At 54.7% G+C, this 27,609-nt stretch overlaps 2 protein-coding genes across 21 annotated transcripts in view; both read left to right on the forward strand.

The window, feature by feature from the left end:
• Positions 1-27,609, forward strand: part of PTPRN2 (protein tyrosine phosphatase receptor type N2) — a 1,018,236-nt gene that overhangs the window by 650,160 nt on the left and 340,467 nt on the right. For all 16 annotated transcript variants that reach the window (XM_078343304.1, XM_078343314.1, XM_078343301.1 and 13 more), the window contains one exon: positions 9,098-9,162. In XM_078343304.1, coding sequence (XP_078199430.1) covers positions 9,098-9,162 — 65 coding nt within the window. The remainder of the gene's footprint in view (positions 1-9,097; positions 9,163-27,609) is intronic.
• On the forward strand, positions 21,956-26,819 carry LOC118143821 (uncharacterized). Of its 5 annotated transcripts, none has more exons than XR_013524111.1 (3): positions 21,956-23,983; positions 24,898-24,983; positions 25,404-26,819. XR_013524111.1 is itself a non-coding variant. In XM_035255077.3 (2 exons), the coding sequence occupies exon 1, from the start codon at positions 22,127-22,129 to the stop codon at positions 23,183-23,185; it is 1,059 nt and encodes a 352-aa protein (XP_035110968.3). In that variant the 5' UTR covers positions 21,956-22,126; the 3' UTR covers positions 23,186-23,217; positions 24,898-26,819. The 5 variants fall into 5 exon arrangements, 1 of the variants encoding a protein (XP_035110968.3); XR_004728326.3 differs by having other exon boundaries at positions 21,956-23,217; XR_008473416.2 differs by having other exon boundaries at positions 21,956-24,983.

Raw genomic sequence — 27,609 nt, forward strand, 5'->3', positions numbered from 1 at the left:
AGTAGTGAGTGAGAGGCTTCGAGAAGGCTCCCAATTTTTAAACCTTTCTTTAGGACTTTTTAGGCTTGGCCTGAACAACTGGCAGGCTGTTTCTCAAACTTGTATGAATCAAGACCTTATTTTTTTTATAGACAACCTATTACCACTCAGAGAGCCCAGTCTGGGAGCATCCACTCCAAGGGAAGGTGGGGCCTTGCTGGTGCTGTCGGCCATGACACCCTAGCAGGCGGGGCACAGCCGCCTCTTGTGGGTCTCATGCACAGCCCTGCTTGAGTTCTTTTCAGAAAACGCTTATGCCGGAAGAGAATGGGCTGAAATGGGAAAGCATGGACGTTGCTTATTTTTAAAAGATTCCTTTATAGGAAATGTGATCAGCCCTGAGACCAGGTGGGACCCATGTTAGTCCGCAACAGGGCAGCTCACCTGGGCCCTGGAGGCCTGTGCACACCCAGTGGGTCCATGGCCACCCTGGGATGTCCAAAAAGAAAAGGAGGTACCAGCTGGGCCAGAGCTCTGATCACTGAATCGGCCTCCTCCAAAGCTCGTTCCCCTTCCTCTTCCCAGGAATGATGCCCTCTTTAAGGAATGCCCTCAGCTGGGCACCTCGCTGACATGCACGGGGAATCCTGACCCGTGGCTTCCAGTTTCAGCAAGGCTGATCTCAGGGCAGGGGCAGGGTCCGTCAGAGGTCCCCGAATTACCCAGAGATGCTGCCCCCCTGTGCTGGGGCCCTGTGTGGAAAGTGACGCCATTGAGGCAGCTTGTGCACAGGATACAGATTTTACCCTGGGGACGGGCGTGGTTTCAACAAGACTGGAAACCAGCCTCCACCCCATAAGGGAGGAGGACCCTTCCTAAGGAAGTCAGTGGTGCTGTTCAGAAAGCCCGCAGGTTCCCAGGTGACAGCTTCACCCGGGCCGGGGGCTCACCTCCCCTCCCACCTTCTACTGGGGCAAAGCCATTAAGCGATCCCCATTGTAATTTAGATTTCACAGGAGACTTCTACACATTCTTTTAGGTTAAAATAACGAGGATAAAGAGAGTAGGCAAAATTATTCCACTGTAGCTGTGTGCTTAATTATATGGAATGCTGCATAAATTGTCAAGTGCAAAGAATTAGTCTGATAAATTAAAATACTAATTAAATAGCCTATTTCAGAATTTTGAGAACATTACAGGGTTCCGCTTCTTCAGGTAATTTGCATATCCTTCATCTAGTGAATTTAATTTTAAAGGACTTCTCTTTTTGTGTTTGGAAACCCTTCTTGTCTCCCAGGAAGATAAAAATGGGCTTTCTATGTTGTTCTGCACCTTTATTAAGGCAGCCTCTCTAACCTTCTCCATGCCCTGGTCTGACACAGACTCAGGAGGCCCAGAGCTTGGCTCCAAACATTACTCAGACCAGGGACTTGATGGACACCTGGCTGAAGCAAGGCTTTTTCTTTTCTTCCTCCTTCAAAATGTTCAGCAGAGACTTAAAAATGGGCAATATTGCCATGCAGTTCACAAAAAGGAATGAAAGGACCCTGAGCAGCAGCAGATGGTCACTGCAGACTTAAATATTGTTTCCAGAAAAGCAGTAGGTGTGAGTCCTCGGTTAGACGTGTGCAGGCCAAAGTCCCCTCAGGACAGCGGGCTCCCCAGTGCAGACACTCGGGACCGGAGCTCAGCACGTCTCACGCTTCCACTGATGGTGGAAAAGGGAACCACGCGGCTGTTTAGGGAAACCCAGTGGAGCATCAGGTGTGCAGGAATAACGTGGAGAAGGATGTCGGGGGTGGCCCGACGCCCACAGGATGCTGGGGACCATGAGGATCATTTTTCCTCTTAGGCACATTTGAGGTTAAAAAATCTGAAGCAACAAACTGCAGGGCTGTGCTATGGAGGCTGCGGAGGGCACGGAGGGCAGGGAGGCTGCAGAGGGTAGGGAGGCTGCAGAGGCTGCGGAGGGCACGGAGGGCAGGGAGGCTGCGGAGGGCACAAAGGGCAGGGAGGCTGCGGGGGGCACGGAGGGCAGGGAGGCTGCAGAGGGTAGGGAGGCTGCAGAGGCTGTGGAGGGCACGGAGGGCAGGGAGGCTGCGGGGGGCATGGAGGGCAGGGAGGCTGCAGAGGGTAGGGAGGCTGCAGAGGCTGTGGAGGCTGGGGAGGGTGTGGAGGGTAGGGAGGCTGTGGAGGCTAGGGAGGCTGCAGAGGCTGTGGAGGCTGCAGAGGGTGGGGAGGCTGCAGAGGGTAGGGAGGCTGCAGAGGCTGTGGAGGCTGCAGAGGGTAGGGAGGCTGTGGAGGCTGTGGAGAGTAGGGAGGCTGCAGAGGCTGTGGAGGCTGCAGAGGGTGGGGAGCCTGTGGAGGCTGCAGAGGCTGCAGAGGGTAGGGAGGCTGAGGAGGCTGCGGAGGTTGTGGAGGCTTCAGAGGGTAGGGAGGCTGAGGAGGCTGCTGAGGCTGTGGAGGCTGCAGAGGGTAGGGAGGCTGTGGAGGCAGTAGAGCATAGGGAGGGTGCAGAGGCTGCAGAGACTACAGAGGGTGGGGAGGCTGCAGAGGGTGGGGAGGCTGCAGAGGGTGGCGAGGCTGCAGAGAGTAGGGAGGCTGCAGAGGCTGGGGAGGCTGCAGAGGGTAGGGAGGCTGCAGAGGGTGGGGAGGCTGCAGAGGGTAGGGAGGCTGCAGAGGCTGTGGAGACTGCAGAGGGTGGGGAGGCTGCGGAGGGTGGGGAGGCTGCAGAGGCTGGGGAGGCTGCAGAGGCTGTGGAGGCTGCAGAGGGTAGGGAGGCTGCAGAGGCTGTGGAGGCTGCAGAGGGTGGGGAGGCTGCGGAGGGTGGGGAGGCTGTGGAGGCTGCAGAGGCTGCATTGTGCAGCACTCCCAATGCCAGCAGGAGGGAAGTGCGGCCTTTCCGTGTTACTGTTCTCTTCACAAGCAAGAAATCTCAGAGTCAGAAAGTGAAATAGTGAGACAGGGATCGCTGAAAGGGCTTGGATCGCGCGGCCACAGGAAGTCAGCTGATGTCCCACAGACACTGCCTCCTTCTGCAGGCCAAGGGAATGCGTGCGGATGCCACAGAGGAAGAGCCCTTGGCCATCTCAAAAGAGGTTTCCCTGGCAAGAAGCTGGAGTCTGGGGACTCTGGGACCCGGATTCTGTCCTTTGTGAGACTCCCCAGCACCTGCTTGGGGTGCTGTCAGGCTTTCCAGAGCATGATGGAGTTTTTTGACATGAGCTGGTGGGTTGGCCATCAGCGCCGAGCACGTGCTGGTAGGCCTCGCTCAGTGCACGGTGTGCAGGGCCTCAGGAAGGGGGCAGGGACGCAGAGAAGCAGCCTGCAGAGCCCCTCACTCCTCCTGTGAGGGAGCTGCCATGTGCGATGGAGCACAGAGCCCTGACTGCCCTCACCTAACCACAACCTGGGCTCCTTGGGGTGTCCTCCTCCTGAGACGGGGGGAGAAACAGGGCACAGAAGTCATCAAGGGGCACACCCACCATGTGTTGGGCAACTAGAGTCAAAGAGGAAGACATGGGTTCCTGGGCACCTGAACAGCAGCATACCTGCTGCACCACCGGGCCCTGTTCCCAGCCTGTCTTTGTGTCGTTGCTGTTATTTATTGGAAATGAAGAAGGCTGACCTATGGGGGTGGGGGGACAACTAACATCCCACATTCCAGGAGAACATGCCACAGGATCGCAGGACAGGACAGACACTGCAGAGTGAATTTTAACGGCATGGATGCAACTCGTAGGGTGAAGTGCCAGCTAAGACTTGGTGCCACTTGACACAGTGAAGGCCCAGAGTGCGATGGACAACTGCTCAGGCTCACATCTCACACCTGCCAGCCAGGTGGCACTCCCAGATGGTCATGGGAAGTGCAGCCCAGACCCGGAGAGGCGGAATCCCTCGTTCTGCCACTGCCAGCCATGCCTGGAGTGGCTGCTCCCCAGTTAGGAGGAACCGGGCACAGGTGGCCCTGTCCCAGCCACTCTCTGCCACACCTTCCAGAGCCTCATCACATACAGCCCTGGCTGCCTGCCTCCTTCCAGATTCACACAGTGCCCGGTGAGTGCATGAACAAAGGAGCACAGAGAGGGGACGGAGGGAGAACGCTCTCGTTCACTGAGGCCTGAATCTGGCTAATCCAAAAAAGTAGCTGGTGGTGAGAGAGGGGAGCGCATTTTTTAAATGTAGACTCACGAGATCCTACCCGTGGATCTCTATTCAACAGTCTGGAAGGGGCCAGGAAACAATGTTTTTACAAAGTCCCCAAAGTCGAGGGATCTGAACTCCCTCTTCTGGGAAGCAGAGTAAGGAAGAGACTCTTGGAAACAGAAGAAATCGGGAGAATCCCAGTGACCTTGATGCTGTTAGAAGAGGGTCCTGTCACGGTGGGTGCTGTTGGCAGGGGATGCAGTGATTCTGCTGTGGGAGGAAGACCTCGATGGCTGAGTCATCCAGAGCAGAGTCATCGAGCGATGCTCCAGCTGGTGTCTGACGTTTGAAACACGAGCAGAAGCACTGGTCAGCGAGTTAACACCAGAGACCAGAGCACACCAGAGCCCCAGACACGGAGCAGATACAGCACCTTCTCCTTGTGAAGGGACAGTGGCCCAGCCACGGCATGGATGCAGCGAAATGGTCGCCGCCACGAGGGTCACTGAGGAGCCACTTGCTGTGTGACATCACGAGGGTCACCAAAGAGCCGCTTGTTGTGTGCTGAGACCTGGGCTGTGCCTTGTTCAGAGGCCCCCACGTATTGAAGTGTGGGAAGCGCTTGCCCCTTGGCATGTGGCAGGAACTTAGTCACTGCCAGCTCTGTGACTTATTTTACTCTGTGGCTTTGATTTTGACTTACTCTCTTAAGACCTTTTAGTACTTAAAATTAAAACCCACTAATTCAGGTTGTTTGTTTAAATTGCTGCTTTAAACTGAACTAAATTTTAAAAGGTCAGGTCAGTTTGAGGAGCTTGTCGGGCAGCACCATGATGATGCCTGGTTCACACTTCCCGTGTGAGAGTGTGCAGCAGCGTGTGGCTCTCTGATGATGCTTGGTTCACACTTCCATGTGAGAGCACGCAGTGGCGTGTAACTTTCTGATGATGCCTGGTTCACACTTCCCATGTGAGAGCGTGCAGTGGCATTTAAGTCTCTGATGATGCCTGGTTCACACTTCCCATGTGAGAGTGTGCAGCGGCATGTGGCTCTCTGATGATGTCTGGTCCCTGCTTCTGTGTGAGAGCATGTTGTAGCACGTAGCTCTCTGATGAGGGTTAATCCTGAAGCATTTCACACTCGGAGCCTTCCACTGAGAGCCTCCACAGCACGATGCTGGTCCCACATGATCTTCCACTGAGGGCCTCCACAGCACGATGCTGGTTCCCACATGATCTTCCACTGAGGGCCTCCACAGCACGATGCTGGTTCCCACATGATCTTCCACTGAGGGCCTCCACGGCATGATGCTGGTTCCCACATGATCTCCTGGCCACAGTGGGGCTGGTCCCCCGTGCTCTTCTGGTCACAGTGGGTCTGGTCCCCCATGCTCTCCTGGCCATGGTGGGGCTGATCCCCCATACTCTTCTGGTCACAGTGGGGCTGGTCCCCCATGCTCTCCTGGCCATGGTGGGGCTGGTCCCCCATGCTCTTCTGGTCACAGTGGGGCTGGTCCCCCATGCTCTCCTGGCCATGGTGGGGCTGGTCCCCCATGCTCTTCTGGTCACAGTGGGGCTGGTCCCCCATGCTCTCCTGGCCATGGTGGGGCTGGTCCCCTATGCTGTCCTGGCCACAGTAGGGCTGGTTCTCCATGCTCTCCAGGCCACGCGGGCTAGATTCCCACGTGCTCTCCAGGCCACGCGGGCTAGATTCCCACGTGCTCTCCAGGCCACGTGGGGTAGATTCCCACCCCGGGCAGGGTTGGCAGCACAGCACTTCTTATGTGTGTTCCACTGCAGCCAACAAGATCACCTTTGCAGTAACTGTTGGCCGTGCAGCCAGTGCCCTTTCTGGAAGTTCTGCTGCAGCACATTCCTGGCCTCTTGGGAGGCCCAGTGGAAAGTGCTCAGGTAGAAACAAGGACGCATTCCCTCCCCAACGGCCTTCAAGGATGCACCGTGCTGTGCTGCCGATTCAAGGTGGTAGTAATTCCCAAGAGTCACCACTGAGCTGGCCCCACCTGCGACCACACTTCAGCTGTGAGGGAAGTGAGCATTTCAGGACCAAGGAAACTGGGCACAGGAGTGCCCCACTTTGGGTGTGAACAGTGAGCTGTGCTGGCAGTATGGGGACTGCTTGTACCCACTCAGTAGAACCAATTTTACTTTTTCAGGAAGTTTGTGAGCCCATTATTCAGGAAAGCCATTGTGAAACATTAAATGACAAGAACATACACTTAAACAAACTGTTCAGAGCAGAGGCAATCAGTGCTCAAGCTCAACACTGCATCACTGGTGTCTGCATTTCACTGTCATCTGTGCCCTTGAGATTGTTTCTGTCCATCTTGTCCGTATGGTGGGAACTCCTCCCCACACACCTGTGACTCTGCTTCTGGTTGTTTCAGCCCCACCTCGCCCCATGTTGAAATTTGGTCCCCATGTTGGAGGCGCAGCCTGGTGGGAGGTGTTTGGATCGGGGCAGGGGCGGATCCCTCATGAATAGATTCATGCCCTCCCAGTTGGAGGTGAGCGAGGTCCTCCTCTCTTAGCTCAAGTGAGAGCTGATTGTTAATAGGAGCCTGGCCCTCCCTCCGCCCTCTCCTGCTTCCTCCCTCCCCACATGAGCTCTGCACGTGGCACAGCTCCCTTCACCTTCCACAGCAAGTGGAAGCAGCCATGGCCTTCCCAGATGCAGACACCCCCACCATGCTTCTTGTGCTGCCTGCAGAACTGTGAGCCAAATAAACCTCTTTTCCTTGTAAACTGCCCAGCCTCGGGGGGTTCCTTTATAGCAACACAAATGGACTAATACGGTGTCTTTCCCCGTCCCCTTCAGTAGTTTCATGTGAGCACTGAAGTCAACCGTGATGGGAACGTTTACACAGAGCAGAAATCACCCTGTGCCGTAGTTCACAATTGTGTTGTGCAGGAGACAGGCAGCCTGCACACCGTGAACTGTAAAACGTGCAGGGCTGTCCTGAGGGTGGTGAGGGAGGGAGGGGGTGCCTCTAAGCACGTGGGGGGCCTGAGCTGCCTGGGAAGAGGACTGCATTTTCAGCAGACTGAGGAGCTCAGGGCATTCTGGCAGTGGACAGAGAACAGCTGAAGTATGCTGAAAAACCCAGTGTCTGGGCAGGCACAGCCACCTGGGCCTCAGGGCCAGGAAGGCAAGTTCTCCAGGCTTGCAGGGGACACCATTGAAAGGCTCTAAAGGGTCACTGGAGGGTCTGGATTTGCAGCCAGCGGTCTGGGTATTGAGGCCAAGGATGAACAGACTAGATTGAGTGCTTGTGACACCCTTGGCATGGTGTGGAAAATGGACTCGAGCTGGGCAGCCTCTGGCAACCACAGCCTACAGTTCAAATTGGGCCCACTGTCTGCTGTTGTAAATAAAGTTTTATAGGAACACAGCGACGACCATCCACTTAGGCGTGGCCTGCAGCTGCCTCCGCACGGCAAGGCAGGGCTGAGTAGCTGCAACAGAGCCGTGGCCCTGCCACGTCTGACTCAGTTGCTACCTGCCCGTGACAGGAAATGGTGGCTCCCCCACGGATTCCATTATTCTCACTACTGTTGGCTGGGCTGCTGTTTTCACTCCTGACGCTGACATCGGTGACTGCTCTGCAGCCATGACCGGGTGGTTCTATGGCTGCATTTGTTTTCACTTTCTGTTCCTCAACCTATTTAGAAGAGTCCACTATACCGACCGGAGGGAAGCTTGCCGCTCAGCCAGACGTCTCCGCTGTTTGTGGGAGGATGTGGGCATCGATGACCTCATGCTCTCTGCTGCCATCCAAGGCTTCCGTCTGTGTCTTCCCCTCCCCCCCCCCGGGGTCCCACTCCAGCCCAAAGTGTGAAAGGAGTTTTGCTTTGGCCCAGAGTGTTTCCTGTCTGCTTGGTTCTCTCACCGCAGCAGGTAATTACTTATATGCAAAAAATAACGTGCATTTGTTCAAAGGGAAAAACTTTCCATAACACAATGGAAAGGCCCCCAAGGTGGGGAGGACAGGCAGTAACACGGCCTCATTCCCGTCCCTCCGAAAGGAATATTTTCATTACCCCAGATTAACACAGGTGTGCTACAATCAGGGATGAGTGTCATTGATATTTTCCTGCTGTCTCATCCTGTATTAATCACAATTGCAAGGCACTCTTCATTCATAGGGTTTGCGGCGACATTCTCTTTTTTCTGGTTTTCATCTCGAAAGTGACAAGGACCTTATGCAAAAGCACATTTCTACAGGATTGTCAGCCAAGGCCAACCGCCTGGTGACGCCCACTCTCTGTGGAGTGGGGCAGGTGGGCCTGCAGTGTCGGTGCTGGGATTACTGAGGTTTCATTTCCATCTGCTAATTGTTTCCAGGGCTCATTTCCCTTGCTCTGCCACCGAGCACAATTCATTCTCTGAAAGTCTTCCTCGTCCTATATCAGGAGAAATCCAGGATGAGGCTTTTATTGGCGCTAAATTATTATAGGATATTCCTGTCAGGGCATGAAGAGGAGGCACAGTAATAGCTGGCGGTGATAATGACAGAAACACACACATTCAGCTTTGCCTTCTAGGGAGTCTTTTTATCAACACCCAATGCTAGTTAATGAAACATTTCCCAATAATTCTACAGCAACGAACGATTGTGTGATTTTAAAATAAGCCTTTGCACCTTGCAGAGCAGGTCCACATGTTTCTCATCAGTGACTCAGAGTGGTCCTGTGGGCTCCTGGTGGGACATCCCTTTCTAGATGGAACCAAAGGCGCACTGTTGTGCTGGGCAGAGGTGGATCCACTGGTCAGTGGGAAAATGGGGCCTCGTACAGGTTCTAATTCCGTGTCTGTTCATGACACTTCCATTAAATGAAGTGGGTCAAGCAGTCATGTTGTTGAACCTTCCAACATGGAGGAAGATGCTCAGAGGTGCCTGGAGACCAATGGCCTCTCCAAGCTGACCCGTGTGCTTTCTGATTTTTCCTAACAGTTGACAACAAAGACAAACTGGAGGAAACCTCTGGACTGAAGATTCTTCAAACTGGAGTCGGGTCGGTGAGTAATGGGAGGCGCGCCCTCTGCTCTGCGACCCGCGGTGTCGTCTGGGTGCTGGCGAGCACCCTGAGAGCAGAGGCTGGACCTGCGGGTTAATTCAGCCAGGGTCCTGTTTCCTGGGAGGACCAGCAGGCTGTGGCAGGAGTGTCCTGCCGTGGGTGGGAACGGTGACGAAGTGTGCCTGTCGGGTTCGATGACGTCTTAGGGTGCCTCTGAAGTCCAAGTTTGCTGTCCTCACAAGAAAAGGGGTGCGTGGCTGAGTACAGAGAAGCCTTGAGAAAACGCGGGCTTTCTTCCTCTTCAGCAGTTTCCTAGTTGCTAAGTGTGGGAAAATAGGCCTAGAGGAATTACTCTTTCCTCCTGGGATTCAGTGGGACAGACTTGTATCTTCAGTATTGGAAGACACGTATTTGGGAGAGGCAATACAAGACAGGGCATTCTTCCACAATGTCGTCTAAAATCTATGACATCCCATGCTGGCATCAGAGAGCTGCTCGGCCAGGCTCCTCCAGCAGCCAGAGCCGCAGGCGCCTCCCCACCCGCCGCCGCCGCCGTCCCCTCACATGATGACTTAATGAACTGCACACAGAACGCGGGCGCGCCTCCTCCCAGGAATGGCGTGTGGCCACTCGTGAGTCAGCGTGGGCCGAAACCAATCTGCGTGCTCGCGTGTGCGATTTCAGGTTTCGCAGCACTCGCCATTAGAGGTAATTAACTGTGAAGGAGCGCTTACTTGCGAAAGTGCTTGCCACGCAGCAGAGCTGCCCTCGCGGAGCCACTTCAGGACCGGCCGCTTCTGTGGGGACATCTCATCCTCACCAGGCCGAGACGTGGCTCTTGAAATAAGAAGCTGCTTAATTGGCCGTTCTTACCAAACAGAGGCCCTTGTGCTTCCTGTGCAGGGCCTGCTTGAGAATAGCCTGAAGGCTCTGAAAACGTCGGTGTCTGGGTTACACGATGGGTGGGGTGTGGGGAGAGCGCCAGTGCCTGGTGGAAACTCTCAGAAGCTGCGTGCGGGGTCCCGGCAGGTCCCAGTTACATGATGGGTGGGGTGCGGGGAGGGCGCCAGTGCCTGGTGGAAACTCTGAGAAGCTGCGTGCAGGGTCCCGGCAGGTCCCGGTTACATGATGGGTGGGGTGCGGGAGAGTGGCCAGGGCCTGGTGGAATCTCTGAGAAGCTGTGTGTGGGGTGCCGGCAGGTGCCCGAGTTTTTGGTGTTTCTTGATGCCTTTCTGGCTGGTGCTGGATTAATGAGGCGTTGGGCAGCTGGTGATGCCCTGGTCTTTCCTGGGAGTGTGCTGTGTCTTTAGCCACCAGTGAAGGGTGAGGAAGAAGCTAGAGTGGGTGGGGCTGCCGAGAGCCAGCTGCATCCCATGGAAGGTGCAGTGACCGACATGGAGGCCAGGGGGCTTTGAGGTGGGAGTCAGTGGAGGGCCGCTGTGACCTGGCTGCACATCTCCTCGTGTGGACGGAGGTGTGGTGTTCTCCTGTGGAGGGCGGCTGAGGCCTGGCCATGTGTCTCCTCGTGTGGAAGGAGGTGTGTGGTTCTCCTGCAGAGGGCAGCTGAGGCCTGGCCACGCATCTCTTCGTGTGGAAGGGGGTGTGGGGTTCTCCTGTGGAGGGCGGCTGAGGCCGGGCCACGTGTGGAAGGAGGTGTGGGGTTCTCCTGTGGAGGGTGTCTGAGGCCGGGCCACGTGTCTCCTGGTGTGGAAGGAGGTGTGGTGTTCTTCTGTGGAAGGCAGCTGAGGCCCAGCCACGTGTCTCCTCATGTGGAAGGAGGTGTGGTGTCCTCCTGCCTTTCGTCTCCCCTCTGAGCTCATCAAGTCAGGGGTGTTTTGGTGCCAAGTCATTCCTATAGGAAAGATAATGGTGTCCAGGAATTGGGGACAAATCTGGATTGACTCAGGTTAGAGCCATCTCTGTAGGCTGGTCAGAGCACGTGTTGAGGCTGGGGCCTTCTGCTGTCTGTGGAATATTTGGGGCCTGTGAGGAGCAGCTGTGGTGTGTGGGATGGTGGTCGTGTGGACATGAAGGAGGCTCTGCCCTGAGGGCCTGGAGAGGTGGGGGTGGGGTGGAGACTGGGAGACTCTGGGGTTCATGTGAGAGGTGACAAGTGTGGTGCCTGGCATGCACACACACCTTCCTCATGGAAACCTGGACTCCAGCTGTTCCAGGAGGACGTGATGACAGGTGGAGCCACTGACTGGGCAGCTCCATCTCAAGGGGTTTCTGTCATGTGCCTCGCTGCCCTTTGCCTGTTAAGCATGGGAAGTTCAGGTGCTACAGTGTATGTGCACCTGAGCCTGGGGGACAGCGCCTCCACGGTCACCCTGTCAGGACGGAGCTCCTTCCCACACTGGAGGAGCACAGGACCCGGACGCAGTGGCTTCAGCCTCCCAGCTGCGCACGCCCTCCGCTGGGCACCTGTGATGTCCAACACTGCCTGCTTGGATCGGGGGATCCGGGTTTTGTCCTGTGCTGTGCTCGGTGCTCCCCTTCGCTCAGACCCTGTCTCAGCTCTGCAGAGCTGCCACTCACCGTCTCCATCACAGCTGCCTCCCGCAGCCTCTGCAAACCCCAGGACTCTGCTTCCACTGCCGTCAATCATGTGTCATCACAGAACCCACACCATTGGGTGTGTGCAGGTTTCTGGGGTGGCAGAGTGCAGGCAAGTGAGCACCTGTAAACATTCACTGTCATTACCTCTGCTGCCCTAACTCCCACTCCTGTTACCACCACGGCCATGACTCCCACCCCCGTCACCACTGCAGCCCTGAGTCCCACTCCCATCACCACAGCGGCCCTGACCACCCCCGTCACCACCACCTCTGCCCTGACTCCCACTCCCGTCACCACCTCTGCCCTGACTCCCACCCCCATCACCACCGCGGCCCTGACTCCCACCCCCGTCACCACCACGGCCCTGACTCCCATCCCCATCACCACCGCGGCCCTGACTCCCACCCCCATTACCACCACCTCTGCCCTGACTCCCACTCCCATTACCACCATGGCCCTGACTCCCACCCCCATTACCGCCACCTCCGCCCTGACTCCCACTCCCGTTACCGCCACCTCCGCCCTGACTCCCACTCCCGTTACCGCCACCTCCGCCCTGACTCCCACTCCCGTTACCGCTGCTGCCCTGACTCCTCACTCTTGGTCCTGACTCCCCACTCCCGTTACCGCTGTGGTCCTGACTCCTCCACAGCACTTGGACTAGGCAGCTGTTGGACCATCTTGTTCATCCCCCGTGTCTCCACACCCCTCCTCCCCCATCGTGCCTCACCCCTCCCTCACACGGTGTCACTCCTGAAATTGCCTCACACGTTCTCCCCCATGTCTAATCTGCTGTAAAACTCAAATGCCAGGGACTTTTCTTTTGGTTACTGTATTTTTCACTTAGAAAAGAATTTTTATTTGGTGATTTTTCAAATCTGTTCTGTTGTCTCCTACTTTGATGCATTCTTTTATCCTTTCAGTCGTTTTAAACCTACTTACCTTATGGTCTCGTTCACACCCTTCTGTGACTCCTGCTCATCACGCCTGCTGACGCTGCTGCAGGTCTGTCCTCTGACATGCTTTATGAAATCTTTCCTTAGAATCTCGAGCTTACCTTCTGCAGGGATTGAGTACACTGAAGCATGAGCTTCTATGTGACACTTTCTGGAGAAGAAGTTTCGCACTCGCGACCCTCAGAGTCCCAGTGGCTCCACTTTCGTGTCTTGCCCACCTGGAAGTTTCCGCCCCATTCAACAAACTGTGGACCTTGCTCTGGCACACGCACAGGTCTGCAGTTCAGCCCCCTGTCCACTTCCCCAGCTGGAGGATGGTCTGTACCTGGGCTCCATTCTTGAGGGAGGCAGGTCCTCGAGGTCCCAGCTTCATGTGGTGTCCCCACCTCCATCCACCCCACGGACACATGGGCTGACCTTGTGTGGCTGCAGGAACTCACACTGCAGCGCTCTGCTCCCTCATGCTTGGATCCACACGAAGGTTCCACGTGTCCAAGGGCCACTTCAGCGGCAGCTCCCAGCTGTGCGTGCGTGAGGGTCCCCGCTCTGCCTCAGCTTAGTGCAGTGCCTCATTCATTCATTCCAAGATAGTTACATGTGCCAGGCAGCTTTTAAGAACTAAAATTACAGCAGTGAAGAAAACAGACAAACTCCCTCCCATTATGGAGCTCCCATTGCGGGTGAAGCTGGAGGTGCATCGAGGAATGAGGTCCATTGTTTCCTCTGAGGCAAAGCCCGGCTGTCACCTGCACTGGTTTCTGTACTCATTGGGCAGCCCTCTCTATTCCCTTCAAGTCGACCAGCTCCTCTGTGAGCTGTACAGCTGGGACTTTCCAGGCCTGGGTCCCTCCTTTCTGCCCATGCGGAACTCACCCGGGCCCTGCATTTTTATGTTAACTATTTGATGATGACCCCAAGCTTAAGTCTCTACTGATGAACAGATGTGCCTGGCCAGGAACCTCCTGGGTCTCTCTCCTGGGAGATCTGTGGGGACTCACCCTTAATGGGGGCCACACGGGGCTCTTGATTTTCCTGCCAGAGCCGTTTCTCCCCCGAGGTTTTCTCATCTCTTGATGGAAATGGCATCGCTCTTCCTTGTGAAGCTCTGTCTAGAAAGTGGATTGATTCCACACGAGGAAATCTGAATTGCCGTGCAGATTACCTGTGAGGTGAACTGTTTAACTCTAGAAGGAATTGGCCTCTTCCTGCTCCTGATGCCCACCTGTCTCATGTGTGGGCAGGAAGGTTCTGCCTTCACTGTTGGGCTGATGGGCTTTTTTGGGGGGATTGTGGGGGCCGAGGGCAGGAGCAGGAGCTCACCTGTGTGGCACGACGCCTCTGCTTCCATCCATGTTTGACCTGTGTCCTCTCTGGCCCCTGAGTGAGCAAAGGATGGACCTTGCCATCCCCAGGGACAGAGGCTCCGCCATCCCTGGGACGGAAAATGACCAAACGCTAGAGCATTCATTTCACCCACCAGTTAGATCTGGCCACAAGGAGCTTGGCCACCCTGACCTGCCTGTCTTCTCGGCCAACTCCATGTATTTTCATGTTCCAAACACGGGACCAGATCCTGGAGTGCCATCCTGCTCGGTGTGGCCATTTTACATCTCAAAAGATGGTTCTTCTTGAACTCCTGACTCAACAGACACGTGCTCAGTGGGCCCTCAAGCCCAGCGCCTGTGCCTCCCACCTCCTGCCGTCCACACGTGGACGCTGCTCTCAGCAGGGAAGAAAGTTCACGTATTCAGAGTAGATTTGTGGTGGGGAAATGGGGGGAAGGGGTATAAGTCAGTAAGTTTTTTAAAGCTAATTTTTTTTTGCTAAGTTTAATTGTCTTATTCAGTATTAAGCCAGAATTGGACAATTTTGATTTTTAAAATGTATTTAAAATTCTTCTAATCCCTGACTCTGGAACATAAAGCAGAGTTTGATTACAGAAATCTCACAGCATTTACAAAATCTCTCTCCTGTGCTTGCGTCTGATGCACGTGATGACAGACAGTGGAATTAGAACCTTTGAAGCCAAATGGAAATATCTCAAAACAAAATTTAAAGGAAATGAGCAGATTACGACACAGACACACACCCCTCATAGATTGGTGGCATTTTGATACATTTCAAAATCTAACTTCTGATATCTTGAAAAGTGTTTGTGTTTTATTCAAATTAATAAAGCCATGTTTTTTCCAAAGAAAAATGATAATCACCACAAAGCAAAGCTCAAAATTTGGAAGAAAAACAATCTGCATAAAGGCAGAAGCGTGGGTGTGGCTGTCTCAGGTGTGTCTGGATTTGGGTGTGTGTTCCAGCTTCTCAGCACGGTGAAAGACAGCAGACAGGTGCCCTGCCCAGCGTGTCAGTGAGAAGCGGCCAGCCAGCAGTCCCAGCAGAGCCCTGCGGGCTCAGGAGCGGGCACAAGGGGGTCATGAGAAGCAGCTGAGTGGAGAAGCTGAGCAGACCAGGGGCTGCCTGGGTGGCAGGGAGCCCCCATCTCTGCCAAGGGAGCCTCCTGTCTGTGCAGTGTGGGGTGAGGTCAGAGGTCTTCAGACGGTTCAAGGAGCCACAGGGGCTCCGAGGCGGTTGGGTGTGAACCCTGCTTGGCTGACCCCACCCTCACTCTCTGGCTCAGCAAGCTCCAGGCTTCCGTGGCCTGTTGCTCACTGGACTTCTGGGTGAAACTGTTCCAAGAAAGGATTCTGTGGCTAAGAACATGTCGATCACAGAAGTCCCTTGAAAGTCTATGAAGCTGCGGTCATGCATCCACCCCGTGAATAACGTGAATGGCTGTGTGATGTGTGTTACCTGGGGTGGGGGACAGGGGTGTGCTGATGCTCGGAGTTATCTCAGGGAACAGGCAGTGGGTACAACTGAGACACGTGGCAGATGTGTTCCAGACCAGCTGCATCCCCCCGACTCCCACCCTGTCGTTTCCTGTCTGTTGAAAGAGGTGCTGCTAGTATAGACAGCTCTGATCCAGTTGCTTGGGGATTGCCAAGAGGAGCCTGGACATTCAGTGCAGACTCTGGCCAAATCAATAGCAGGAGTGCATCAGCTGTGGTGGCCCGACTTGGCCACGTACCTTCTCCCTGGGTCTTGTGAAGATGCGGGTTTCCTGCCCGCCTCACCAACCACCCGGTTCTACACTCCCGGACATGACCCAGAAGAGGACAGGACACCGGGGGGGCTTTGCCCTCAGGCAAAGAAAGCCCTGGAGTAAGGAGCTGGGGAGGTGGGAAGGGGCTGCCCCTGCTTGTCTGGGTGACAGCTGTTGTCGCTCTGTGGTGCCCCAGTGCACGACCCTGCCTTTGTCAAGCACATTAAACATTTCAGGTGGGTCCAGGTGGGTGGACGATGCTCTTGGCTGGAAGAACTGCTACCAGGAAGATGCCAACAGGTGAGGTGGAGAGCTGGCAAGCAGACAACTCACAGAGGGCTCTCCAGCCAAAATGATTTGTGTGCGACCAGAGGCCCCGTCGTGCTGGGCGCAGGTGAAGTGTCGGGGCTGTGATAGGGTGACAGGTCCACTGATGCTCATCACATCCTAAGTTTGGTCCAAAGTCCTGTTTCTAAGGTTCATATTGAACGTTGCTTAAGAACAACAGTTTTGGCTTTAAAAATAAAGACCAAATGGGATAAAACTCGTATACATACTCTCCCTGGTAGGCAGGGTGAATGAGTCCAGCTCGTTAGAAGGCAGGAGAGCAGTGGTCATCTGTGAACTGTCAAACAGAAACTCTTCCCCTCTGACTCTGTGATCAAACTCCCAGAAATCTATCCTAGGAAGACAGTCCATCCGGCAAGGAAACCAGAAAAACAAAACCGACTTAAAATATAAGCCTATAGCAAGATAACTCATTATCATAATCAAATAAATTGAATTCCGTAATTTCATTAAAAATTTTGAGAACTCTAAACCTAAAGGCAGCCATGTAAACAAGTGGGTGCATGGAGATGTCGGAAGCCTCCATATGTCATGGGTGAGTAGAGAGCAGCCCTTATCCACAGCTCTTATGAGGCTGGTGGCAGCAGTGGAAGCCTGATGAGGCTCAGATTTGGAAAAGAGAGCCTTGCTCCTCATAAGGAGCTGCACCCTGCAGGGTGACTGTCCTGACCAGCTGGGAAGCATAGCCTCTGGCCAGAGCCAGAAACAGGCACTTCCAGTGACAGGGAAAGGGCACAGGGATTTATGCTGAGCGGGTGGCTAGGTATACATATTCAGCAGGTTACAGGAGGATCATGAATATTCATGAAGGGGAGGCACAGGCAGCTAACGTGTGCACAGTGCATCCCATGTTCACTGTGGGGGTGGAGTCTGAGCATTTACAAGTATTTTGATAATAAGTCAGGCCTTATTATCAAAAGGTGAAGCCAAGGACATGAAGGTCTCCACGTGCAGCTTCCATAGACCAGCCAGACGCATGCCATGGTTGGGGTCTCTTGTGAGGAAGGAATGCTGATTGCTTGTTGAAACCAAAAAAGGGAGAGCAGCTTCAGGCACATGATGGATATCAGGGATGGAGTCTTTTTAAAGGGCTGGTTTCTGTTTAGCCCTCAGGGAAGGAAGCCTGGTGGTGATACGGAGGGCAGAGGTAGCCAGGAGGGTCTGACCTTCATCCTGGCATGGTCCAAACTCGGTTTTAAGGTTTCTCTGGGGTCCTCTTGGTCAAGAGTGGGTCATTCAGTCAGTTGGGGGCTTCGGATTTTATTTTTCTCAGTGGACTTGCAAGTGAGTTTTCTCTGTTTTCCAAAATTGTTAATATTGCTTCTGACTTCTTATTTTGAAATTGTTATAAATTTGCAGAGAATTGCAAAGTGACAACAGAGAAATCTCATGTGTCCCTTACCCAGCAAGGCTTTCCCCTGGGGTTCCCTCTAGGTAATCACAAATGCCAATTATGGCAAAACCAGGAGATTGATATTGGAACAATGTGTGTGTCTAGCTTTATCGCATTTTACCTTGAGTACCACCTTTTACAACCTAAATAAAGAAAAAGCATGTAACCAACAAACAAGTTTACACACAGAGTAGCAAACATGTGGGCATGAAGGGAGCAGCCACCATCCAGGATGTGGGCAACCCCTGAGACCTGTGGACCACAGCCACTGTGAGGAACGCTCACATGGGATGTGGGCAGCCTCTGTGACCTGTAGACCACGGCCACTGTGAGGAACGCTCACATGGGATGTGGGCAGCCTCTGTGACCTGTGGACCACAGCCACCGTGAGGAACGCTCACATGGGATGTGGGCAGCCTCTGTGACCTGTGGGCCACAGCCACCGTGGGGAAAGCTCACATGGGATGTGGGCAGCCTCTGTGACCTGTGGACCACAGCCACCGTGAGGAATGCTCACATGGGATGTGGGCAGCCTCTGTGACCTGTAGACCACAGCCACTGTGAGGAACGCTCACATGGGATGTGAGCAGCCTCTGTGACCTGTAGACCACAGCCACCGTGGGGAAAGCTCACATGGGATGTGGGCATCCTCTGTGACCTGTGGACCATGGCCACTACGGGGAATGCTCTCACAGGATATGGGTGGCCCTGTGGCCCATGGATCATGGCCACTTTGGCAAATATTCACATGGGACGTGGGTGGCCTTTGTGTCCTGTGGACCATGGCCACTGTGGGGAACACTCACATGGGATGTGGTGGACCATGGCCCCTATGGCGAATATTCACACAGGACATGGGCAGCCTCTGTGACCTGAGGACCGTGGCCACTCTGGGGAACACTCACAATGGACATGGTGGCCCCTGTGACCTGTGGACTGTGGCCACTGTGGGGAAAGCTCACACGGGACGTGGGCAGCCTCTGTGACCTGTGAACTGTAGCCGCCATGGGAAACGCTGTCAGTAACCAAAGCCATTACACATCTGTGAAGATTCTGCGTGACATGGTGCTGTGCACAGGCAGGGCACGGTGAAGGTTTAAAATCACTGCTGGCCTGAAGATGAGGGTCTGTGATTGAGGATTCAGGAGAAGGGGCTGTGGATGTGGGTGGCAGGCACAGGTCAGTGGAGCAGAGAGTATGGCCACATGTTCCTGATGGGGCCTCTGGAGCAGGAGCAGGAGGAGCAGCTCCCAGAAGGAAGAGAAGCTCAGCTTATGTGGTCAGAGGTTTGTCAGAATGGAGCAAACACGGTGGGTTCAGGAGTATCTGAAGGAAGAGATCACGGCACGCGAGGCTCAGGACAGTGGCTCTAGAAAGCCCCAGTTGTCAGAGTTCACGGGGTACCAGGGGGAGCGGGTACTGCGGGAGCAGGTACAGGGGGTGAGGCAAGGTGACTGAGCTGAGCTTGCGAAGGTAACAGTGTGTTTGATGGCAGTTCTGGGTCACACCATGGATAGAAGCCTGCGGGACCACTGGACCCCACATCTCACACTTGTCCCTAGTGCCAGCTCAGACTAAAGAACGGGCTGCAGTGACTGGGGTGGAAGCCTCGACTCCAGGAATCTCAGACCCTCTGTAAGCTCAGGGAAACCCAGGGGCTCTCTCTCCAGGAGCACAAACTCACTCACACACCCCGAGACAGCTGAGTTTCAGGGAACCTGTGGCATCCCACCCAGGAAGCCCAGGAGCAGCACTGGAACCTCTGCAGAGAGTGGGATGTGGGGGGCAGTGGTGCCTGTGTAGGGCCCTTGCCCACTCAGTGTGTGTGGTAGGCTCTGAGAGTACTGGGGGGACTGAGTACTGGGGGGAGTGGGTACTGGAGGAGTGGGTACTAAGAGGAGTGGGTACTGAGGGGAGTGGGTACTAAGGAGAGTGGGTACTGAGGGGACTGGGTATTGAAGGGAGTGGGTATGGGGGAGTGGGTACTGGGGAAGCAGGTATGGGGGAGTGGGTACTGGGGGAGCAGGTACTGGGGGAGCGGGTACTGGGGGAGTGGGTACTGGGGGAGTGGGTTCTGGGGGAGCAAGTACTGGGGGGAGCAGGTACTGGGGGAGTGGGTACTAAGAGGAGTGGGTACTGAGGGGAGTGGGTACTGAAGGGACTGGGTATTGAGGGTATTGAGGGGAGCAAGCACTGGGGGAGTGGGTACTGGGGAGCGGGTACTGGGGGAGCGGGTACTAGGGGAAGTGGGTACTGGGGATAGCAAGCACTGGGGGGAGTGGGTATTGGGGCAGTGGGTACTGGGGGAGCGGGTACTGGGGGAAGTGGGTACTGGGGGAGCGGGTACTGGAGATGAACAAGCACTGGGGAAAGTGGGTATTGAGGCAGTGGGTACGGGGGGGAGCGGGCCCCGGGAGGGAGCAAGCACTGGGGAGAGCAGGTACCAGGGGAGCGGGTATTGGGGTGAGTGGGTACTGGGGGGAGCAGGTACTGAGGGAGCAGTTACTGGGGGAAATGGGTACTAGAGGAGCAGGTATGGGGGGAGTGGATACTAGGGGGTGTGGGTACTCGGGGGGAGTAGGCCTGGAGCAGTGGTCACTGTGGGGAGCAGGTACTGTGGGAAGGAGGTACTAGGGGAAGTGGGTATTGGGGGAGCGGGTACTGGGGGAGCGAGCACTGGGGAGAGCGGGTACTGGGGGTGGGTGCTAGGGGGAGTCAGCATCGGGGTAGTGGGTACTGGGGGGCGGGTACTGGGGGAGTCAGCATGGGGGGAGCGAGCACTGGGGAGAGCGGGTCCTGGGGGTGGCGGGTAGTTGCGGGGGGCAGGTAGTGGGGGGGCGGGTACTGGGGGGAGTCAGCATGGGGGGAGTGGGCTCCTTTGTCATTTCCTGCACTCTCTCTTTATTTTATTCTAATTTGCATTGCTTGACAGACAAATGCAAAAGTGCGTCAGTCCTAAGAAAAGCCTGCTTGCTTGTAAGAGTTCCTAATTTGCGTCTGGAAAGGGAAAACTACACAAAATTGCATTAGAATATGTGCATCAGCCCAGCCCAGGCTGCTCTTCATTCGGCCCATCTGAGGACCCCAGATGAGCCTTCTGTTGGTGGGAGGCTGGAGGTCAGGAGCAGCCCCATATATGGTTTGGCTCTTTGAGGAGGACCTCCATGGCCCAGGACAGACCATCGTGGGTGGGCTCAGCTGAAGAGGACCTCCGTGGCCCAGGACAGGCCATTGTGGGTGGGCTCAGCTAAAAAGGACCTCCATGGCCCAGGACGGGCCATCGTGGGTGGGCTTAGCTGATGATGACCTCCGTGGCCCAGGACAGGCCACTGTGGGTGGGCTCAGCTGAAAAGGACCTCCATGGCCCAGGACGGGCCATCGTGGGTGGGCTCAGCTGAAGAGGACCTCTGTGGCCCAGGACAGGCCACTGTGGGTGGGCTCAGCTGAAAAGGACCTCTGTGGCCCAGGATGGGCCCTCCGTGGGTGGGCTCAGCTTAAGAGGACCTCTGTGGCCCGGGATGGGCCCTCTGTGGGTGGGCTCAGCTGAAGAGGACCTCCATGGCCCAGGACAGGCCACTGTGGGTGGGCTCAGCTGAAAAGGACCTCCGTGGCCCAGGATGGGCCACTGTGGGTGGGCTCAGCTGAAGAGGACCTCCGTGGCCCAGAACGGGCCCTCCGTGGGTGGGCTCAGCTGAAAAAGACCTCCGTGGCCCAGGACGGGCCACTGTGGGTGGATTCAGCTGAAGAGGACCTCCGTGGCCCAGGATAGGCCACTGTGGGTGGGCTCAGCTGAAGAGGACCTCTGTGGCCCAGGCCAGGGCCTCTGTGGGCTTGGTTCTGTGACAAGGACCTCCATGGCCCTGGGATGGCCCCACTGTGGGGGGCCCAGCTGCACCCCACCAGCGTGCTTGCTACTTACTGCTCTTCTCACTCTTTCCCTGTTTTTCAAAAGTGAAGAAAAACACAAAATTACGTATTTTCGATATAATTAACTGCACTTGACATGTTGACAAATAGGAGTTCGTTATGAAACAGCATCTTTTCCTCCTGGATTTGGATGGCACACAGATTCCCAGTCGCACCGGCTCACGGGTGTCTTCTCAATACTTTCCTGTGCCTTAAAGGCAGGTGAGAGCTGTGCGATGTGGCAGTTGCTATAGCAACACATTCAATTTTTATTCAATATCAGAGTAAATAGTCACGTAAGATGAAATAAGTCATGTCTGCCTGTGGCAACGGCAGTCCCTGCTTCTCGACATGCCCCCCCACCCCTCCCCGTGCCCTTTTCCAACATTTTCAGCTGCATTTTTATAAAAATATGCATAATATAGATTTCAGTCGCAGAGACATGGCTTATTTTCTGAGGCGGGGACTCGGCGATATCTCCCACTGAATTCCGCAGGAGGAAGGAGGCCCACCTTGTGCCTGGGTCTTACTGGAGGGCAAGATTGTCCCTGCAGGTTCCCTTAGGAGCCTGGATCATGTGGGATCAGAAGTTCATTTCTATTTAAACAACTGAACTCTAGGGCTCCTCATAGATCCCTTGGTGTGTCATAGTTCAGAAACCCCTTTCAATGCTTCAACCCATCAGACTTGGAGTTACTCAAAGAGAATGATGGAAATTAACAGGATCCTGCACCCACCCAGAGCTCCTGTGCTCATCCAGAGCTCCTTCTGCCCCACCCAGAGCTCCTGTGCTCATCCAGAGCTCCTTCTGCACCACCTAGAGCTCCTGCCCCACCCAGAGCTCCTCCTGCACCACCCAGACCTCCTGCACCACCCAGAGTTCCTGCCCCACCCAGAGCTCCTCCTGCACCACCCAGAGCTCCTTCTGCACCCACCCAGAGCTCCTGCACCACCCAGAGGTCCTCCTAAACCCACCCAGAGCTCCTCCTGCCCCACCCAGAGCTCCTGTGCTCACCCAGAGCTCCTCCTGCCCCACCCAGAGCTCCTTCTGCTCCACCCAGAGCTCCTCCTGACCCACCCAGAGCTCCTCCTGCATCACCCAGAGCTCCTGCGCTCACCCAGAGCTCCTCCTGCACCACCCAGAGCTCCTCCTGCCCCATCCAGAGCTCCTGCACCCACCCAGAGCTCCTCCTGCCCTACCCAGAGCTCCTCCTGCCCCACCCAGAGCTCCTGCATCCACTCAGAGGTCCCCCTGCCCCACCCAGAGCTCCTCCTGCCCCACCCAGAGCTGCTCCTGCACCCACCCAGCAGTCCTCCTGCACCACCCAGAGCTCCTGCACCCACCCAGAGCTCCTCCTGCCCCATCCAGAGCTCCTGCACTCACCCAGAGCTCCTCCTGCCCCATCCAGAGCTCCTCACCCACCCAGAGCTCCTGCAGCAGCTTTCTATCAGAACAGCAGCAGCACAGTGGCAGCCATGGTTACAGAATGTTGCTCCCTCGCGGGGTCTGTTCCACACTTTACATGGGTGTCACCTCCCTTGTCCCCAGGAGGTGACACACTTCACAGAGGGGGAGACTGAGGCAGGAGAAGTGACCCAGAAGAACTGGCGGCTGGAGCCAGCTCCAGGCAGCCTGATGGGGCCAGGTCATACCCCCGACACCGACACCAAGCCCCACTCCAAGTCCCTTTCCTCACTGAGATTCCTGAAAGCTGAAATGTCCTCAGCTACATGGTGGCACAGTCACACCTGGCATACTCCATGAATATGAAATTTTTACCTGGCAAAGTTCATGAGGTACAGGTGGGAAACCCTAATTTTCAACCTTGGAACTGTGGTCCAGCTAGGGGCGTGGACGCTGATGAGCAGAGCTCAGAGGTGTGTCTGTCAGGAGAAACTCTCCTGCTGGGGCAGCAGGAGGAAGTCGGCTTGTTTCCAGCGTCAGATGGGTGCATCTGCGCACCCATCAGGGACCTGCCTTCTGAACACCGTGCCCCCCTTCTGCTCAGGTGCCTGTCTCTCCCTGGTGGGCATCAGGTGCCCTGGAGTGGTGAGGCCTGGGAGGCTGCCAGGAGCACTGTGTCTGATGCCCCCAGCCCAGGCCCACCCGTCCCTGGTGCTCTGTGGAGTGGAAGAACGAATGACAGGCGCGAGGGCAGCCATGCTCCTGAGACAGCGAACGTGGAGCCAAGCCCACACTGGTGGGGGCTGCCACTCAGGCAGCTAGAGCATTCTGGCATCACATTTTCCATGATCACTTAGGGCAGCCACCGAGCATCCAGCCCAACTCAGGTTCCCCTTTTGTCTGAGCCAATGGCCTCAAGCTACTCTGTATGGGGAAGAAAAAGCAGTGTCTTCTTTCCTGCCCTTCTGGGTTCTTAGTAGGGGTGGACTCCTGTTTAAAAAAGAGATTCACAAGAGAAAAACAAGCAAAGTGGATTCACATGTGCGCTGCACCCTCCCCCTGCCCCACCCACGTACCTGAGCCATACCCAGAGAAATGGGCCAGTCTCAAAGATGTGTGTGGACCAGCCTTCAGCACATCACCTGCTGGGACAGAGCAGTAAGAGCAATGGGGAGGGGGAGGGTCTGGCTGTGTCCCCGCCCAAATCTCACCTTACACTGTAGCTCCCACAATTCCCATGTGTCTTGGGAGGACCTTGGTGGGAGGCCATTGAGTCATGGGGTTGGCGTGTTCTGGTCTCTGAGAGTCATTTTTGGGGTGGTGTGTTCTGGTGTCTGAGAATCGTTTTTGGGGTGGCATGTTCTGGTCTCTGAGAGTCATTTTTGGGGTGGCGTGTTCTGGTCTTTGAGAGTTTTTGGGGTGGGGTGTTCTGGTCTCTGAGAGTCGTTTTTGGGGTGGCGTGTTCTGGTCTCAGAGTTGTTTTTGGGGTGGTGTGTTCTGGTCTCTGAGAGTTGTTTTTGGGGTGGCACGTTCTGGTCTCTGACAGTCGTTTTTGGGGTGGCATGTTCTGGTCTCTGAGAGTTGTTTTTGGGGTGGCGTGTTCTGGTCTCTGAGAATCGTTTTGGGGGTGGCATGTTCTGGTCTCTGAGAGTCATTTTTGGGGTGTATGTTCTGGTCTCCCAGAGTCGTTTTTGGGGTGGCATATTCTGGTCTCCAAAAATCATTTTTGGGGTGTATATTCTGGTCTCCAAGAGTCATTTTTGGGGTGGTGTGCTCCGGTCTCCCACGTGAGAAACTGATGGAGAGTGGAGGGCCCTAGACACTGGGCCCGGCAGCTCTAACGAAGTTCACAGGCACGAACTTTACCTTCGCTTTTATTTCTGTGAAACAAAGGATCTGTTAAAAGTCTAATTAAGGTTCTGTGTGTGCAAACCCTTTTCCTGAAGTGCCACTCTATTTTTTTTAATGAGAGCATAAACCAAAAAGAAAATCCTTAGAAGTAACTTTCTTCTGTTGACAAGCACTTGGACTCAACGTTCCGTGAACACAGCAAATCCTCTCCTTTCTCGTAGGCAGAGACGTGTCCTGGCCCTGAGGTTACAGGGGCTTGGCATCAGACGTCTGGCGTGTGCTGAGGGGGTGTGGCCGTGTTGACCACGTGAGTCCTCTCTGGCTGCCACAGCAGATGGGGGTGGGGTTATGTGGCAGACCTTCATATCTCACTCCTGGTGGCTGGAGTCCCAGGTCAAGGCGTGGGCAGGGCCGGTTTCTCCCAGGGCCTCTCTCCTGGGCTCTGGATGCCACCATCTCCTCTGGGTCCTTCATCCTCCCTCATCCCTCTGTGTCCACCTGTGTCCTCATCTCCTCTTCCTGCAAGGACGCCAGTCACCTGGGCTCAGGCCCACCCTAACCACCTCATTTACCTTAATGACTGCCGTAAATCCCCATGTCAAAATACAGTCACAGCCTGAAGTTCTGGGGTCAGCGCTTCCCATGGACATTTTGGAGAGACACAATTCAGCTCTAATACTGACTCTGTGAGTGTCTCATTGAACTCAGAGCACCTTTTTTCCATTAGTTCCCAACGATAGCAGTGGATCCAGCTTCAAAGGAAATAAATCTATGCCATTTCCTGCACCATGCCAAGCAGTAAGTTAACAAGTGAAAAATTCTACCAAGGCCATCAGGGTGAATGAATGAATGAATAAATACATGAATACAATTGAGCGTGAATTTTAGAAGCACAGTGGGATACTTTTGTCCAAAAACCTGTCAGATCCACAGTTCAGTCTGAGCCATCCAGCCATAGCAATAAAGTTAAAATTACCACGTGGTACAGATGTGTCCCCATCAATGATGCTCAGCATGGAGATGGCCGACTTGCCCCAGAGCTGGAGGAGGACGTGGCCGCATCTGCCCACGACTGGGTCCCTAGGGAGATTTCGCAGGGAGGGTGTGCAGGGTCCTCCTTCTGCCAATGGCACATGATGACTGAGACTCACCTCTCAGGAGCCGCTGGCACCCCCTCTAGCATGGGGATCCTAAAAAATTCTTGATGCTGAAGCAACGTCAGTCGTGTTGCAATTGTACTTCTTTGGCAAAGGGCTGTCTTTTCCTTCATGACAGATTTCCCTACGGAAGCCTTTTCATTTTGGTACCGGCAGGTACAGTAATGAGTCTATTTTAGAAATGTCAGTGGCGTTTTATGATGCGGCCATACCAGAGGCCCAGTGGTGAAGCTGCTGGTTTACAGTTCGTCTCTAAGTGAATGCAAACAAATCTGGTCCTCGGAGCCCTGCTAATACACAATGTTCAATTTTTAATTTCCAGTCCATCTTAGATTACGGGGATGAAAAACAACATTTAATCCCTCGTTAGCACATGAATAAGCGGAAGCTGTCATTTTCAACCACACAATAACGGGATTATCTCAAGAACTGTCAGTTTATGTGGAAACATTATGTTGCCCAAATTTTCATAAAAATTAGCAGTGGATAATATTCGAGATCAGAGCGATGGAAAGAGAAAAATATGCATTCATGGTAATAAATATTCATATTTGTCTGCTCGGGAGATGAAAATCTAATCAAGGGGCTATTGAAGCTCTGGCTTTTATTTTTTTAACCAAGACGTTTCATCTAAATTGGGTTTGATATGGAAATCAGTCTCACTCAAAGTCCTCCAGGCCACGAGCTCGCCGGGCTCACGCGGGGCGGGTGGCCACTTCGTCACATGTTGCTCCTGGCATGTGCCACCCGAGAGCAGCCTGGGTTCATCCTGTGGCTCTCCAGTTGGTGTCTCCAAGTTTAACACCACGGAGTGCTGGGAGCTCCCTCCCTTTTTAAAGGAAAAAACAATATGATTTCATGCCGGTTAACTCCCGGCTGCTATAGGGTTAAAATCATCTGTGTTTTTGCTTTTGTTGACAATTACCATAAATCAGAAGACACTCTGCATGGCGCTTAATGAAATATGTATGATTGTAAAAAGAAAAGATGGGAGCTGCAGGATGTTGCTCTGTGTGCGTGTGTGCACGTGTGCGTGCGTGCACATGTGTGTGTCGGGCGTGCGTGTTAGGGCGTGTGTTCCTGCTGTTCTCACAGAGGCCGTCCTTTCCCTACACATGGGCAGGCTTGAAAACACGGAATCCAGGAGCTCCTCAGTTAGTAAGCGTGGGTATGGGGTCATCACACTGATGCTTCCAGCCCCTTCCCAGTGTCCTAGGGTTGCCACTCTTGAGCACTGGCAGGGTCAGCATGGGGCTCCCTGGTGAGTGAGGTCTCCTGTGCACACAGGCCACCAGGAGGGTCACCTTTTCTAGCTTACACTTATAAATTCCTGGAAAGCAAGACCAAGATGGGCTCATCTGAGCCTTCAGAGGGAATGCGGGCAGGCCCTTCAGCGTAACAGAACCGGAACTCGGCCAAGTAGCCTTCTTTCTGCATTGAAATGCTTCCTACTGACATAAATGGGATTTTCCTTGGGGTGCTGTTAATTATGTCAGAGGATAGAGTGTTCATATTCACCACATTTTAAAACCACACCCCCATAGTTCCTGTTCCTCTTCTTCCCGGTCAAGCAGAGCTGATCATGGGACAATTTGATTATTTTGGCGAAGGCCCTGGAGTACATGGTTTCTGACGCGGACGTCTCTGGCACACGCCCTCCTCTCCTGTCTCTGCTGCTCCTGACTGCACAGGGCCCGTTCATGAGACCCAGCTCTGAGGCCCACAGGGAGGGTCGGCCCTTCCTCAGCACACTGTTAGGGACACCTTCTGCCCTAC

The sequence above is a fragment of the Callithrix jacchus genome, chromosome 11 (assembly GCF_049354715.1).
Source record: "Callithrix jacchus isolate 240 chromosome 11, calJac240_pri, whole genome shotgun sequence".
Taxonomy (NCBI): Eukaryota; Metazoa; Chordata; class Mammalia; order Primates; family Cebidae; genus Callithrix; species Callithrix jacchus.